This window comes from Salmo salar, chromosome ssa15 (assembly GCF_905237065.1).
Source record: "Salmo salar chromosome ssa15, Ssal_v3.1, whole genome shotgun sequence".
In the NCBI taxonomy this organism is placed as follows: domain Eukaryota; kingdom Metazoa; phylum Chordata; class Actinopteri; order Salmoniformes; family Salmonidae; genus Salmo; species Salmo salar.
Window position 1 is genome coordinate 69824179 of NC_059456.1, and position 16759 is coordinate 69840937.

Consider the following 16759-nt stretch of genomic DNA (forward strand, 5'->3'; position numbering starts at 1 on the left):
CTGACTGTGCTAGTGGCAGACTCCACTAAGCTGGCAGGCTGGCTAAAAGCTTGCTGCCTGACCTGCTCCCTATCTCATTGTGGCGCTAGAGGAGTTAAAGCCCTGTCTATGTTGATAGATGAGACCACCCCTCCAGCTTGGATGGAGTCCGTCACTCCTCAGCAGGCCAGCCTTGGTACTGTTTGTGGGACAGTCCCAGAAAGAGGGCCAGTTATCTACAAATTCTATGTTTTGTAAGGGGCAGAAAACAGTTTTCAATCAGTATTTGAGTTGTGCGAGTCTGCTGGAGAGCTCATCACTCCCTCTAACTGGGAGGGGGCCAGAGACAATTACTTGATGCCAACACATCTTTCTTGTTAAGTTACACGCTGAAGTTATGTTGCGCTTGGTGACCTATGACTGTTTCATCCTAACATTGTTGGTGCAGACGTGGATAACAATGTCCCTATACCATCTACACTAGCCAGTTTTAGCCTAAGCCAGCGCAATCTTCAGATTACTCTTTACGTCGGTAGCCCTGCCCTCTGGTAAACAATGTATGATCATTGGATGATTATTTTTAAGTCTAATATTGAGGGTAATGGAGTCGCCAATGACTAACGTTTTTAATTTGTCAGAGCTAATGGTGGGAGGCTTCGGCAGCTCAGACCTCATAACGGTTGGAGGAGAGACCTGAGAAAGCTCGGGCTCTGACTCCGACTAGTTGCTTAGTGAGGAAAACCGGTTGACAGTTTCTATCGGCTGAATTAGCGACACCGATTGAGCATGCCAAAAGCATTTCTTTCCAGAAGTTATGAGAAAATTGTCCTGCTGCGGGGACTGTGTAGGGGCTTTAACACTACTACCTGTATTCCTGATGGCACAGACACTGTATCATCCTTTCCTACATTTAAATAGCCTTTGCCTAAAGATTGCGTCTGAAGCCGAGCTTGCAACTTGGCTATCCTCACCTTAAGGTGATAGTTCTTCTGTATGTTAAGAGTACAGCTACTGCAATGAGAAGGCATTATGTTACTTAGCTTTCGTTTTTATGGCCAGAAGAGGTCCTGCAGATCTATGTCCAGATAAAGCGTCCAGGGTGAAAAAGTTTAATTTAAATAGTTGTGTGAGGACAAAACTAAGACCTTAGTAAACTTGTTAAATACAGAGTTTGATTAAATAGTTATTAAGAGTAAAATATACAAACATTGTCAATGTGTGTATTGGCATTGGCAGACGTTGCATTTGGATGATGTGTTTTATGCATATTAAAGTAATATTATTCAACAAGCGTTGATTGAGAAATTATGACGTCATTTTCTTTTTTTGCCCTCCGGCACCTAAAAAAACAGCACTACACCAATGAGTATAATAGGTTAAATCTCAATGGTTCTATATCTAGACATCTGTCACGTTCATCGTAAGGATGGGACCAAGGCGCAGCGGGAATGTGTAAACTCATCTTCTTTATTCAGATGAAAACCAAAATAAACACTTAATACAAAACAACGACGAAAAACAGTCCTGTGAGGCACACAGCTACACATGGAACAACTACCCACCAAAACCCATGAAAAAACACCCCTACTAAATAGGACCTTCAATTAGAGGCAACGAGGAACAGCTGCCTCCAATTGAAGGTCAACCCAATAAAACATAGAAATACAAAAACTAGAACGAACATAGAACATTAACCAAAAAAACCCGAAACACATAAAACAAACACCCCCTGCCACGTCCTGACCAAACTACAATAACAAATAACCCCTTTTACTGGTCAGGACGTGACAACATCTTTGTTCAGACTTTTGATTACTTTGTGTAAAGGCTGAATGGGTTACCTGTCTCTCTGCTAGACATATTACATTCCTATGTAATTTTACCTAAAGTAACATGTACAAGACAGGTTTCCCAGCCATAAAAACATTACAAAAAATAGTAATTTGGCACGCCTTTTCACCACTTTTCTACAAAAAGTTTAAAGTATGTGTATATATGGCATTTCTGGGCCATTTTATTGTGTTTCCAGACATTTTAAGATTACATTTTTTTACATTTTCTGTTCAAACATTTTAAGCCATCATTGGGCTGTATGTAGCAATTATTTATGAAGATATGGCCAAGTGAATCTAGTTCAATATGGCCCATATGCCAGGTTGGTGCCCATATTAGAAATTGCTGCCAGGGGGGTTATGGAAAAAATCTGTGATGGCACTATAGCCCAAAATACTTCTTTAGACATGCCCCAACTGTTTATGAAATTTGGTTGCTCTATCACAAAGTCCACTAGTTTTTCCTGTAGCCATTGGACTATGGTCAAAATTGCCTCAATATGACCCCCATTAAGGTCTTAAGGGTATTTTTTGTGCTCAGAATTATTGTCTATATTATCTGTGGGGTTTAGTTAGTGGGTAGATAACATTACAAAAAAAATTGTATATTGTTTGGAATGATTTTACTCTATTTTCTTCTAACAGGAAATCCAGATTGCCTCCAATCTTTAAAATGTTCCTGAAGGTATCTAGTATTAGTGTACCAAGTTTGATACTTTTATCATAAAGTGGAACGATCTCAGTATATTTGGTTCTTATTTCCTGAACCTGCCAACAGATGTCATTAGAGGCACAGAGAAAGTAGCTTAGTCAAAGATATAGTACAGAATGTTTTTTATACTGAACAAAAATATAAACGAACATGTAGTGTTGCTACCATGTTTCTTATCCCAGAAATGTTCCATATGCACAAAAAGCTTATTTCTCTCAAATGTTGTGCACAAATTTGTTTACACCACTCCTTTCCCAATATAATCCATCCACCTGACAGGTGTGGCATATCAAGAAGCTGATTAAACAACATAATCATTACACAGGTGCACCTTGTGCTGGGGACAATAAAAGGCCACTCTAAAATATGCAGTTTTGTCACACAGCACAATGCCTCAGATGGCATGCTGACTGCAGGAATGTCCACCAGAGCTGTTGCCAGAGAATTGAATGTTCATTTCTCTACCATAAGCTGCCTCCAATGTCGTTTTAGAGAATTTGTCAGTATGTCCAATCGACCTCACAACCGCAGACCATGTGTAACCATGCCAGCCCAGGACCTCTCCATCCGGCTTCTTCACCTGTGGGATCGTCTGAAACCAGCCACCCGGACAGCTGATGAAACAACCAAAGAATTTCTGCAGAAACTGTCTCAGGGAAGCTCATCTGCGTGCTTGTCGTCCTCACCAGGGTCTTGAACGGACTGCAGTTTCAACTGTATCGGGATGGCAGACAGTGTGTATGGTGTGGTGTGGGCAAGCGGTTTGCTAATGTCAACATTGTTAACAGAGTGCCCCATGGTGGTGGTGGGGTTATGGTATGGGCAGGCATAGGCTACAGACAATGAACATAATTACAGTTTTCCGATGGCAATTTGAATGCATAGAGATACTTTGACGAGATCCTGAGGCCCATTGTCGTGCCATTCGTCCGCTGCCATCACTTCGTTTCAGCATGATAATGCACGGCCCCATGTCGCAAGGATCTGTACACAATTCCTGGAGGCTGAAAATGTCCCAGTTCTTCAATGGCATGCATACTCACCAGACATGTCACCCATTGAGCACGTTTGGGATGCTCTGGACCGACTGCGTGTTTCAGTTCCCATCAATATCCAGCAACTTTGCACATTGAAGAGGAGTGGGACAACATTCACAGGATTTATTTCAATTTACTTTTTTCCTTATATGAACTGGAACTCAGTAAAATCTTTGAAATTGTTGCACGTTGCGTTTATATTTTTGTTCAGCATAGTATATCTGGCTCAGTCCTCATCCTTTCAATTGTTGTATCCCACAACCATTCCACAACATATCTGTAGCCATAAACAATATTCATATACACTTTTACAATAATTACTCACAATCATAATTAATTGTGACATTCCATGATGCTTAGTTATATTAGCACAGGTTTTCTTTATTTCAATATCAACATATGGGCAAAGACTAATCCATACACAGCCATCATCACTAACACATAGACAATACAAAATAAATATACACCAACATCTCCATTCACTTTGTTCTTCATTATCAAATAAATATTAAATACGTACACATTTCTCCCAGTTCATTGCAAGGTGTCTCAAAATACTTTATGGAATAAAATAAATAATATAAACAAAAGAAAAATCTTTAAAAAATTATCAAAACTTGTCGGTTATAAAATATTTGCACTTAAAAAAGATCCCAGTATTTCAAATAAATAATAAGATATATAAAACAATTTATAGTTGATATTTTAAAATATTTCCTATTTTTCAACAATGCAGAGGAAAACTCCTCTCAATCGCTGTTTAAAAATGTCTTCAGTATCATTTTGTTTTGTAAAAATAAATAAATAGGTCAATAAATAAATGCTGAATAAATAAGCTAAATTAACACAACATGAATAAATAATACATTTAAACAGACATTTTTAAGACTCAAATTCATACACAACAATAGTAATGAAACTAAAAACTATACGCTGGAAGTGCAACATCTACGCTCATAAATACTATCAACATTACTCAATGGGGTTGGAATACATGTACACTATTTAGGAGAGTATTGTATGATGGGGTATTGGAGCCAGTATACTGCATTCTTAGTCCGTTCTGAACCATTAGTGGCTTTTTTATTATACCCCTCAAAACGTTCCTAAACACCCACACCAACACAGTTTTACTCCAATGCACTCAAGAACACTCAAGACATAATTGAAACTTCCGTACTCATCCATACACACGTGTGTCCATTGATCCTGATAACCTTCATGCAAACAGGGAGGGGGAGCAATGTGAAATGGACACATTTTCTCCAAAACAAATACAAGAAAAATCAGGTCTACAGTATATTCCAAAAGTATTTATAGTTGTTGGGTTTTGTACAGTTGTTGGGTTTTGTAGTCCCACACACCATGTCACCCGGCTCTCTTGCCTCTTTTCCCTCTCTCTTTCATATGTTCCATTTAGCCTCTTCATCACCCTTTGAGAGACTATACTTCGATGCCTTTTACTGCTTGGTTGATGGACTCCAACACAGCGCGGTTTTCCGGGTTTTGGTAGCAATCTTTATTGGAGAACATATGGGTCAAGGTGTCCACGTAGGTATCGAAGTTCTGCTCCGACATAGGTTCCTGCTGAAGTAAACACAAGTAACACGTTAGATAAAGTGTGTGTAATTAGAAAATGCACGTTTATGCATGTAGATGTGTAAAACTGAGGTTATGTCAACATTTTCTCTCTAAGAGAAAGTGTTTGTGTGTATGTGCATGTGCATGCTCTGAGTGATCCATCCATGTGTGTAACTCACCATGTGTGGCAGCCGGATGTTGGACAAGCTGCGGATCAGAGCTTGGCTCAGGCCAGACAGCTCCATGTACAGGGCATCGTTTCTCTCCTCGATCTGCTTGTTCTCCTCCTCCATACTCTTCAGGTTATTCTCCATGGATGAGATCTGGAGCAGAGAACCACAAACCAATCAACCACGGTTCTTCAGTTAGCCACAAACAAGTCAATAACTGCCACAAACTCTCTATACAATCATTGTTTTTATTTCTAATTGAATTAGGAACGTCAAGACAGTATTTAGTGGTTATTGTTAACAAGTGGCAGACTAACCTGTGTGTGCAGGTTCATCATATCATCCTCCATCTCTGAATTGGACTCGCTGAGTTCCCTGATCTCATTGTTCAGTTGCTTGATATCTTCATCATTATCCAGAACTGAATAATTAATAGCAAACCAGTTAGAAACAATAAAACAACTAGCAACAGTCAAACATAATTGAAGATCATCCAGTTTTACTGGACAAGACTTGACCTACTTTTCATGTTGGGACAAATCCTAACTTCCACTTAAGTGGAATTTTCACTTAGTCTCCAATTGGCATCAATGGAAATTTGAATTAAATGAAAATTAGGATTTGTGCCGTTATGCACAAACTGTCAGATAAATTATTATTATTGAAAACACTACATATAATGTATACCGGAGTAAAATCGAATGTGTATGTATGTACACAACATGACCAAAAGTATGTGGACACCTGCTCGTCGAACATCTCATTCCAAAAGCATGGGCATTAATATGGAGTTGGTCCCCCCTTTGCCGCTATAACATCCTTAACTCTTCTGGGAAGGCTTTCCACTAGATGTTGGAACATTGCTGTGGGGACTTACTTCCATTCAGCCACAAGAGCACTAGTTCCCAATCGGAGTTCCAATTCATCTCAAAGGTGTTCGATGGAGTTGAGGTCAGGGCACTGCAGGCCAGTCAAGTTCTTCCACACCGATCTCGACAAACCATTTCTGAATTGACCTTGCTTTGTGCACGGGGACATTGTCATGCTGAAACAGGAAAGGGCCTTCCCCAAACTGTTGCCAAAAAGTTGGAAGCACAGAATTGTCTTGAATGTTATTGTATGCTGTAGCGTTAAGATTTCCTTTCACTGGAACTAAGGGGCCTAGCCCGAACCATGAAAAACAACCCCAGACCATTATTCCTCCACAAAACTTTACAGTTGGCACTATGCATTGGGGCAGGTAGCGTTTTCCTGGCATCCGCCAAACCCAGATTCGTCCATCGGACTGCCAGATGGTGAAGCGTGATACATCACTCCAGAGAATGTGTTTCCAATGGTGATCTTAGTTCTTGTGTGTGGCTGCTCGGCCATGGAAACCCATTTCATGAAGCTCCCAACGAACAGTTCTTATGCTGACGTTGCTTCCAGAGGCAGTTTGGAACTCGATAGTGAGTCAAAGACAATTTTTACGCGCTATGTGCTTCAGCGCTTGGAGGTTCCGTTCTGTGAGCTTGTGTGGCCTTCCACTTCGCGGCTGAGCCATTGTTGCTCCTAGACATTTCCACTTCACAATAACGCACTTACTCTTGACCGGGGCAGTGTAAGTGCTTAAGAAGGAAAGAAATTCCACAAATTAACAAGGCACACCTGTTAATTGAAATGCATTCCAGGTGACTACCTCCATGAAGCTGGTTGAGAGAATGCCAAGAGTGTGCAAAGCTGTCATCAAAGCAAAGGATGGATACTTTGAAAAATGTCAAATATAAAATACGTTTTGAGTTGTTTAAAACTTTTTTGGTTCCTACGTGATTCCATATGTGTTATTTTATAGTTTTGATGTCTTCACTATTATTCTACAATGTGGAAAATAGTAAAAATAAAGAAAAACACTTTATTTTTCACAATTATTTTATTTAACTAGGCAAGTCAGTTACGAACAAATTCTTATTTACAATGATGGCCTAGGAACAGTGGGTTATCTGCCTTGTTCAGGGGCAAAATGAGAGATTTTAACCTTATCAGCTCGGTGATTTGATCCACCAACCTTTCGGTTACTGGCCCAACGCTCTAACCACTAGGCTATCTGCCATCCCCTGAATGAGCAGGCGTCCAAACTTTTTACTGGTACGGTGTATATACACACACCGCACACACGCACACACCTGACAAAGATATACAGTTGAAGTCGGAAGTTTACATACACCTTAGCCAAATACATTTAAACTCAGTTTTTCACAATTCCTGACATTTAATCCTAGTAAATACTCCCTGTCTTAGGTCAGTTAGGATCACCACTTTATTTTAAGAATGTGAAATGTCAGAATAATAGTAGAGAGAATGATTAATTTCAGCTTTTATTTCTTTCATCACATTCCCAGTGGGTCAGAAGTTTACATGCACTCAATTAGTATTTGGTAGCATTGCCTTTAAATTGTTTAACTTGGGTCAAAGGTTTCGGGTAGCCTTCCACAAGCTTCCCACAATAAGTTGGGTGAATTTTGGCCCATTCCTCCTGACAGAGCTGGTGTAACTGAGTCAGGTTTGTAGGCCTCCTTGCTCGCACACGCTTTTTCAGTTCTGCCCACAAATTTTCAATAGGATTGAGGACAGGGCTTTATGATGGCCACTCCAATACCTTGACTTTGTTGTCCTTAAGCCATTTTGCCACAACTTTGAAAGTATGCTTGGGGTCATTGTCCATTTGGAAGACCCGTTTGCGACCAAGCTTTAACTTCCTGACTGATGTCTTGAGATGTTGCTTCAATATATCCACATCATTTTCCTCCCTCATGATGCCATCTATTTTGTGAAGTGCACCAGTCCCTTCTGCAGCAAAGCATCCCCACAACATGATGCTGCCACCCCCGTGCTTCATGGCTGGGATGGTGTTCTTCGGCTTGCAAGCATCCCCCTTTTCCCTCCAAACATAACAATGGTCATTATGGCCAAACAGTTCTATTTTTGTTTCATCAGACCAGAGGACATTTCTCCAAAAAGTAAGATATTTGTTCCCATGTGCAGTTGCAAACCGTAGTCTGGCTTTTTTGTTTATACTTGCGTACTATTGTTTGTACAGATGAACGCGGTACCTTCAGGCGTTTGGAAATTGCTCCCAAGGATGAACCAGACTTGTAGAGGTCTACAATTCGTTTTCTGAGGTCTTGGCTGATTTCTTTTGATTTTCCCATGATGTCAAGCAAAGAGGCACTGTGTTTGAAGGTAGGCCTTGAAATACATCCACAGGTACACCTCCAATTTACTCAAATTATGTCAATTAGCCTATCAGAAGCTTCTAAAGCCATTACAACATTTTCTGGAATTTTCCAAGCTGTTTAAAGGCACAGTCAACTTAGTGTATGTAAACTTCTGACCCACTGGAATTGTGATACAGTTGTAAGTGAAATAATCTGTCTGTAAACAATTGTTGGAAAAATGACTTGTGTCATGCACAAAGTAGATGTCCTAACCGACTTGCCCAAACTATAGTTTGTTAATTGGTTGAAAGACGAGTTTTAATGACTCCAACCTAAGTGTATGTAAACTTCCGACTTCAACTGTAAATATCTTTATATAAATATCTTTGTCAGGTAAATGCTGTATATAAAAGTATTTATGTAGTATGTAAAATGTAATATGTAAAATGTATATGTAACAAAAAATCTGTATAAACAAAAAAAGCCATTTTTGTCCTCGAAAGAAGATGGGTTGATTTTTTTTTTATATATATTTTTTTACTGTCAGATGAAGCTTTTAAGTTATGTCCAGACTTACCATCGCTGGCCCTGAACTTTGCTGTAATGTACTCGTCTCCAGGAAACCTGCTTCTCTTCTTATTAGCGGAGGCTCTGGGACAACCAGAGAGACTGGGAACAACAGAAGAGGAAAAGAGAAATGAGGCTGGTGATGGAGCGCTGCTAGAATAGGGCCAATGTGACTAACTACTAGTTAGCATATTCAAATAAAATAAACTATCAGTTCTCTTTACACAATATGTTTTGCCATGCTTTAAAAACCTGTCTAGATAAAATCGGCCTAGAGCTGTCCGAATGATCAAACTGAGCACCCGGGCAAGAAGGACCTTGGTCAGGGAGGTGACCAAGAACCCAGTGACCACTCTGACATAACTACAGAGTTCCTTGGCTGAGATGGGAGAACCTGCCAGAAGGACAACAGTCTCTACAGCACTTTACCAGTCTGGGCTTTATGGGAAAGTGGCCAAACGGAAGCCACTCCTGAGAAAAATGCTCATGACCACATGCCTGGAGTTTGCAAAAAGACACGTGAAAGACTGAAAGCACAAGGCAAAAGATGATGTAATAGAACTCTTTGGCCTGAATGCGAAGCGCTATATCTGGAAAAAAACAGGCACAGCTCATCATCTGTCTAACACCATCCCTACTGTGAAGCATGGTGGTGACATCATGCTATGGGGATGCTTTTCAGTGGCAGGGACTGGGAGACTGGTAAGGATAAAATAAACAATGAATGGAGCCAAATACAGGCAAATGCTTGATGAGAACCTGTTTCAGAGTGCAAACGATTTACGACTGAGGGCAAAGATGTACATTCCAACAGGACAATGACCCCAAGTATACAGCCAAAGCAACGTTGGAATGGCTTCAGAACAAGAATATGTAGGTTCTTGAATGGCCCAGCCAAAGCCCAGACTTGAATCTCATTGAAAATCAGTGGAAAGACTTGAAGATTGCTGTTCACCACCACTCCCCATATATTTTAACAGAGGTTGAGAAAATTTGCAAGGAAGAATGGGAGAAAATCCCCAAATCCAGATGTGCAAAGCTGATACAGACATACCCAAGTCAAGGGGTATGAATACTTTCTGAAGGCACTGTAGGTTACTAATATTTAATGTTTAGGCCCAGCTGTTTGTATTGTGTTTGTAAGAACACAAACAAAAACCTTTATTTGAATTTGATTGAGCGTAATACCTGCGGTGTGTGAGGAAGCTGCCATTGGCGTGTCCTGATCCATCACAGCCGGGGGTGGGACAGGTGGGTCCCTCAGTCTTAAAGGCCTTCCAGGAAAAAGGAGAGCCATTGAGGAGCCCCTCCTTCTGACGCCGCGCTGCCAGGGGGCAACCATAGGCACTGCGGTGGGTGGCATACTTCCCACTGATGTGGCCCAGGCTGTCACAGCCGGGCACCGGGCATCTACTAATGGAGGGGGGGGAAGCCAGGGTCGACAGTGAAGGAGAGGAGAAAGGAGAGCGAGAGAGAGAGAGAGAGAGGAAAGCAATCAGTATTTCGTTTGAGAGCTAGTGGGCCAAATAAAGGGCAATCCATTTTGTGGATCGTAAAGAAAAGAAAACAAATGGTTTGTCGTGGACCAACCTTAAAAGCTCAGAGTCTTCCTTGTCGTCCTTGGTGGGTGTTGTCTTGACAGCACCTTTCTTTGCACGAGGGCATCCAGACAAACTGACAGAGACATAGAGAGGAAAATAAGGATTCAAATACAGTCCTTTTTAGACTATCTTGCAGTAGGATTGTCTAGGATGAAATAAAAATAGAAACAAAAGCAATAAACTATCTGTGTGTACCTTCTATGGGAGGCGTAGTTTCCAGTGATGTGACCTGATCCATCGCATCCAGGGGTTGGACACCTGGGGGTCAACCAGACAGAGGTCAGCACAAGTCATGTGAGCATAGCATTGAAAATGTAAAGAACATATGAAAGCGTTTCTCATATAAGTAGCTAACACTCTTTCTCTATAGGATAGCAATTTGTTTGATACAGGAGATCGCAGCAGAGGAAGACGCATCCCTGCACATTGTGGTGACAATACAAAGATCAGCAGGGTTCAGTCATGTCAGTATAAAGTAGGGTTAGAACAGGGATAGGGATCTCTGGTCCAGGAGGGCCACAGTGTGTGCAGGCTTTTATTTCAGCCCAGCACTAACACACCTAATTAAAATCCTTGACTAATCATGATCTTCAAGTCAGACAACAGTTAGGTTTGTAGATGTGTTGGAGCTGAACTGGAACTAATGCATGCACATGCATGCAGCACTCCATGAGCAGAGTTACCCCTGGGTTGGAAGGAAGGAAGGATGGAAGGGGGAATACAAGCACAGACATACTTAAGTTCAGCAGAGTGGGCAGCCATGAGGGTCCGAAGAGACTTATCAGCAAGAGGACAGCCTGACAGACTGGAAGAAATGGAAAATATAGAGAGAGAAAGAGGCGGAGAGAGAGAGAGGGAAGGAGAGTGATGGAGAGGATATTGTGAAGTCATTTAATAAGGGGCAGAATAAAGGAAAGGGCTCGATCCCAATCATAACAATGAATATTGTTTACAGGATTCATCGTAGCACAGGATAAGAGAGCAATAGAATATAGTCATTATTGAAAGTTCTGGATTTGTAATGAAGATGTGTAGATTAGTTGACATTCAGAATCAGTGCCTGAAAAACACTATAAATGCAGTTGTATGTAGTTGTAAGACGGAAAATGTGAAACAGCGCTACCGACTGCATTGGTTGAAATGCAGGGGAGTGGGGCTGTGTCATACCTCCGATGAGAAGCGTAGTTTCCAGTGATGTGCCCACTGCCATCACAACCTGGGGTGGGACATCTGGAGATAATTGGAAATTAATTAATTAATTGAAAACAGCGTGAGGGTGGATGGCAGTACTACTTTGAACTATGTCCTTTATAATAGTTATGTGTCAGCCTTGAGATTAGAGTACTCCATAGATAGAAATTTTAAGATTAAAATTGGGATGCTTTTTCTCTTATAATGTTGTTATGAATGCTGGACTGGAGATATTTTAGAGCACACTTACAGTAGAACCTCTTTCTTGCAGTCTTTGGGCGAGAACTGGACCTTGAAGCTGGACGTGGTGACCTCGCCTGGGTACTTCCTGTCCTCCATGCTCTCCTGAGCGATGTCATCATCCTCTGCATCAGAGGAGGTGTAGGAGTGGGCCACAAAGTCCATCTGGAGGAAGGTAAAACAAACACAGGTAAGGATGGAGAGAGATTATAGCTTGTCATTTCATCCATCCCTGATTCATTACCAGGATGTTCCATTGAGACAAAAAGGCAATTTTACAAAGATTGCAGCTCCAGCATAAAATAATCATGCAATCAGAACATAGTCACACAAGTCTCGCCTCACCATATTTCCAATTCTGGTTCATCACTGGAAGCTGGGGCTAGAACACACACCACCCACTGGGTACACCACATCATTTGACCGTGGAGAATTAGGTAATAGTTGGTAGATATGTTGATCAATGTGATTCCAACATATTTTCACCCACTCAAAAAGACAGCCACAAGTTTGTTGAATTCCCAATGTGTTATCACTATGCTTTCAACCATCTAAAAGCACAACAAAATTCTAATGGAAAATCAATGTCAAATTGTTGGTAAAGTTGTGACCTACTGTAAATATGTTATCACTGCGCTTTCAATCATTTAAAAGCACACCAAAGTTCAAATGGGAGTAGAATGTTAGATATTGTGTTTATTTAAACAACAATGTGTTACCACTGTGCATCATCTAATAGCACAACTAAATGACCTGGATTGTAGTTAGTTGAGATTACATTAAAGTACATGGTGCAAGTGATCAATGCCTTTTGAGATTCAGTGCAGATTATTATAGCAATTGTGAAGATTTCCACATACCTGCAACCCTGAACATGCACACTTTCTATGATTACATAATAAGTAATTTATTGTTACAGTAAGCTGAAAATGTGGCTATGGACGTTACACATTTTAAGGTTGAATAAATACTGTTACATTAGTTTGTAAGATAGCCCATTAGGCTATTTACTGTCTTACAAAAGTAATATTGAATTGTGTTTGGTTGACAACGCACCCAAATATCAACTTTTGAAGCAGATGTATCTTCTGCTTGGATACAGTGTATTCAGAAAGTATTCATACCCCTTGACTTTTTCCACATTATAGCCTCATTCTAAAATGGATTCAATTATTTTTTTCCCCTCATCAATCTACACACAATACCCCATAATGACAAAACAAAAAACAGGTTTTTAGAGATGTTTGCAAATGTATTAAAAATACAAATCATAAATACCTTTTTCACATAAGTATTCAGACCCTTTGCTATGAGACTCGAAATTGAGCTCAGGTGCATCCTATTTCCATTGATCATCCTTGAGATGTATCTACAACTTGATTGTGGTCTACCTGTGGTAAATTCAATTGATTGGACATGATTTGGAAAGGCACACAACTGTCTATACATTCCAACAACTGTCTATCAGAGTTCCTCTGTGAAGATGTGAGAACCTTCCAGAAGGACAACCATCTCTGATTGGTGGTGGAAAACCACCACCAATCAGGCATTTATGGCAGAGTGACCAGACAGAAGCCACTCCTCAGTAAAAAGCACAGGACAGCCCGCTTGGAGTTTGTCAAAAGGCACCTAAAGGACTCTGAGACCATGAGAAACAAGATTCTCTGATCTGATAAACCAAGACTGGCTTGAATGCCAAATGTCACGTCTGGAGGAAACCTGGCACCATCCCTACAGTGAAGCATGGTGGAGGCAGCATCATTCTGTGGGGATGTTTTTCAGCGGCAGGGACTGGGAGACTAGTCAAGATCAAGGGAAAGATGAACGGAGCAATGTACAGAGAGATCCTTAATGAAAACCAGCTCCAGAGCGCTCAGGACCTCAGACCGGGGCGACAGTTCACCTTCCAAAAGGACAACGACCCTAAGCACACAGCCAAGACAACGCAGGAGTGGCTTCGGGAAGTCTCTGAATGTCCTCGAGTGGCCCAGCCAGAGCCCGGACTTGAACCCGATCGAACATCTCTGGAGAGACCTGAAAATAGCAGTGCAGCGACACTCCCCATCCAACCTGACAGAGCTTGAGAGGATCAGCAGAGAAGAATGGGAGAAACTCCCCAAATACAGGTGTGCAAAGCTTGTACCGTCATACCCAAGAAGACTCAAGGTTGTAATCGCTGCCAAAGGTGCTTCAACAAAGTACTGAGTAAAGGGTCTGCTGCTCTTTAATTATTTGTTACTTTTATTTCTTATTTTTCTTTTGGCATTTTTCTTAAAACTGCATTGTTGGTTCAGGGCTTGTAAGTAAGCATTTCACTGTAAGGTCTACACCTGTTGTATTTGGCGCATGTGACAAATAAAATGTGGCTTTGATTTGGAATACGTACATAAATGTGATATTTCATTTTTTTTTTTTTATTGGGGGCACAAATTCTTTTTTAACCTGTTTTTGCTTTGTCATTATGGGTATTGTGTGTAGATTGATGAGGGAAAAAATATTTAATACATTTTAGAATAAGGCTGTAAAGTAACAAAAGGTGGAATAGGTCAATGGGTCTGAATATTTTCCGAATCCATCTGTGCCACTGAGTCTGGCTTAATTCCAGTTTGTCTACATATTAATAATTTACATGTTGGATTCACGTCTCCATTTCAACCAAAAATCTAAGTTAAAGAATAGGACTAAATCAAATAAAACTTTAAATGGAGTTTGATTTGATTCAATCAAATTCTTTAACTTTTGTTTTTGGTTGAGAAGGAGACGTGAATCCAACATATTTATTATCAACTTGTAGATTCCATTTGAAATTAACTAAACTCTAGGCCTATATGTAGTTGAATCCTGTGCTGAATAGCTGTTGATGACTTCCCAAATACTATACAGGCCTAAATAGCATCATTGATGATGTATAATTGATAAAGTATGGTTATACTGTATTTGCTCTGTTGAACCTACACATTTGGAATGACTTCGATAATTATTCTCACGATAGCACAACGCGATAGCAACAATTATTCTCACGATAGCACATTGGTACTAGTCAGTGACAAAATCTAAGCTAAGCAGGATTGGGCTTTATTAAAATCCTGGATGGGAGACTGAAAGGATGGCTGTAGATGGATCAACTCTCCAGTAGGAGGTGCTGCCCAGCCTATACATTTTTCTTATAGTGGATATTACGTTGAAGATCTGACGTTCTTTCAAAGGTACAACTTCAACATATTTAATACAAGGTTTGTCTATGTTGAAAATTGGTTACCATGATGACATAATCCTGTGGTTTAAAATGTTTTCCTCAAAAGCAGCATACCACCCTGCATCCTGATGCTGGCTTTCCTCTGAAGCTAAGCAGGGTTGGTCCTGGTCAGTCCCTGGATGGGAGACCAGATGCTGCTGGAAGTGGTGTTGGAGGGCCAGTAGGAGGCACTCTTTCTTCTGGTCTAAATAAAATATCCCTTTTCCCCAGGGCAGTGATTGGTGACATTGCCCTGTGTAGGGTGCCGTCTTTTGGATGGGAAGTTAAACGGGTGTCCTCTCTGTGTTCACTAAAGATCCCACGGCACTTATTGTAAGAGTAGGGGTGTTAACCCTGGTGTACTGGCTAAATTCCCAATCTGGCCATCATACCATCATGGCCGCCTAATCATCCCCAGCTTCCAATTGACTCATTCATCCCCCTTCCTCTCCCCTGTAACTATTCCCCAGGTCTTTGCTGTAAATGAGAATGTGTTCTCAGTCAACTTACCTTGTAAAATAATGCACAAAAAAAAGGTTGATTACTTTTTTCAAATCCAATGTATTTTCCCAGTTTGTGCCCAGCGGGTAACCTCTCTCAAGACTAAAACATTATCATAATTCCAATGGTTTGGTGTTATTTGCGGACTTGGCGTTATGCGGTTACCTCATCTTGCTCCTCCCCCTCTTTGGGACAGTTTGGCTTGGTGAAGTCCAGAGGCCCTTCCCACTCCTCCTGCAGGTGGGCCTGGGACAAGGGAACACCTCCCGGGTGCTGCGAGGAAGAGGAGGAGGATAAAGATGGGTCTGGTGATTGTATCCCTTCCCTCTTGATGGGCTTCTTCATGCTCAGGTCCAGTGTCCCATTCTCATCCACTTCAATATCAATTTCCTGAAGGTACAAGGACTATGTTAGCGTGTGTGTGTGTGTGTGTGTGTGTGTGTGTGTGTGTGTGTGTGTGTGTGTGTGTGTGTGTGTGTGTGTGTGTGTGTGTGTGTGTGTGTGTGTGTGTGTGTGTGTGTGTGTGCACCAGTGGAGACTGCTGAGGGGAGGACGGCTCATAATAATGTCTGGAAAGGAGTAAATGGAATGGCATCAAACACATGGAATTCATGTGATTGATGCATTTGATACCATTCCACTGATTACACCCCAGCCATTACCATGAGCCCATCCTCCCCAATTAAGGTGCCACCAACCTCCTCTAGTGTGTACAGATGTAGGATCCTAATTTGATCACTATTTTGTTAATGAGACTTTTCCTGGGCTTCTCGCAGAAGCTCAGGAAAATTCCTGCAGATGAGCTTCTGATTTACATAAATTCACACAAAAGAAACACTAATACGTGGTTATATTAACAGTATTGAACTTTTCATGTAGCCTACTTTTGGCCAGCTAATAGCCTAACCACAGATCAAGA

The 16759-nt window shown here is 41.0% G+C and overlaps 1 protein-coding gene across 11 annotated transcripts in view; it reads right to left on the bottom strand.

The window, feature by feature from the left end:
• Positions 1-3920: 3920 nt before the first annotated feature.
• The window catches only part of LOC106572224 (myelin transcription factor 1), a 31903-nt gene continuing 19064 nt past the window's right edge, over positions 3921-16759 (bottom strand). For 8 of the 11 annotated variants that reach the window (XM_014146217.2, XM_014146216.2, XM_045696003.1 and 5 more), the window contains exons 13-23: positions 16006-16230; positions 12115-12269; positions 11841-11903; positions 11410-11478; positions 10869-10931; positions 10663-10746; positions 10261-10485; positions 9083-9174; positions 5629-5732; positions 5321-5464; positions 3921-5147 (exon numbers count right to left, since the gene is read on the bottom strand). In XM_014146217.2, coding sequence (XP_014001692.1) covers positions 5004-5147; positions 5321-5464; positions 5629-5732; positions 9083-9174; positions 10261-10485; positions 10663-10746; positions 10869-10931; positions 11410-11478; positions 11841-11903; positions 12115-12269; positions 16006-16230 — 1368 coding nt within the window. In that variant the 3' untranslated portion in view covers positions 3921-5003. The remainder of the gene's footprint in view (positions 5148-5320; positions 5465-5628; positions 5733-9082; positions 9175-10260; positions 10486-10662; positions 10747-10868; positions 10932-11409; positions 11479-11840; positions 11904-12114; positions 12270-16005; positions 16231-16759) is intronic. The other 3 variants (XM_014146221.2, XM_014146219.2, XM_014146220.2) reach the window with 3 other exon arrangements.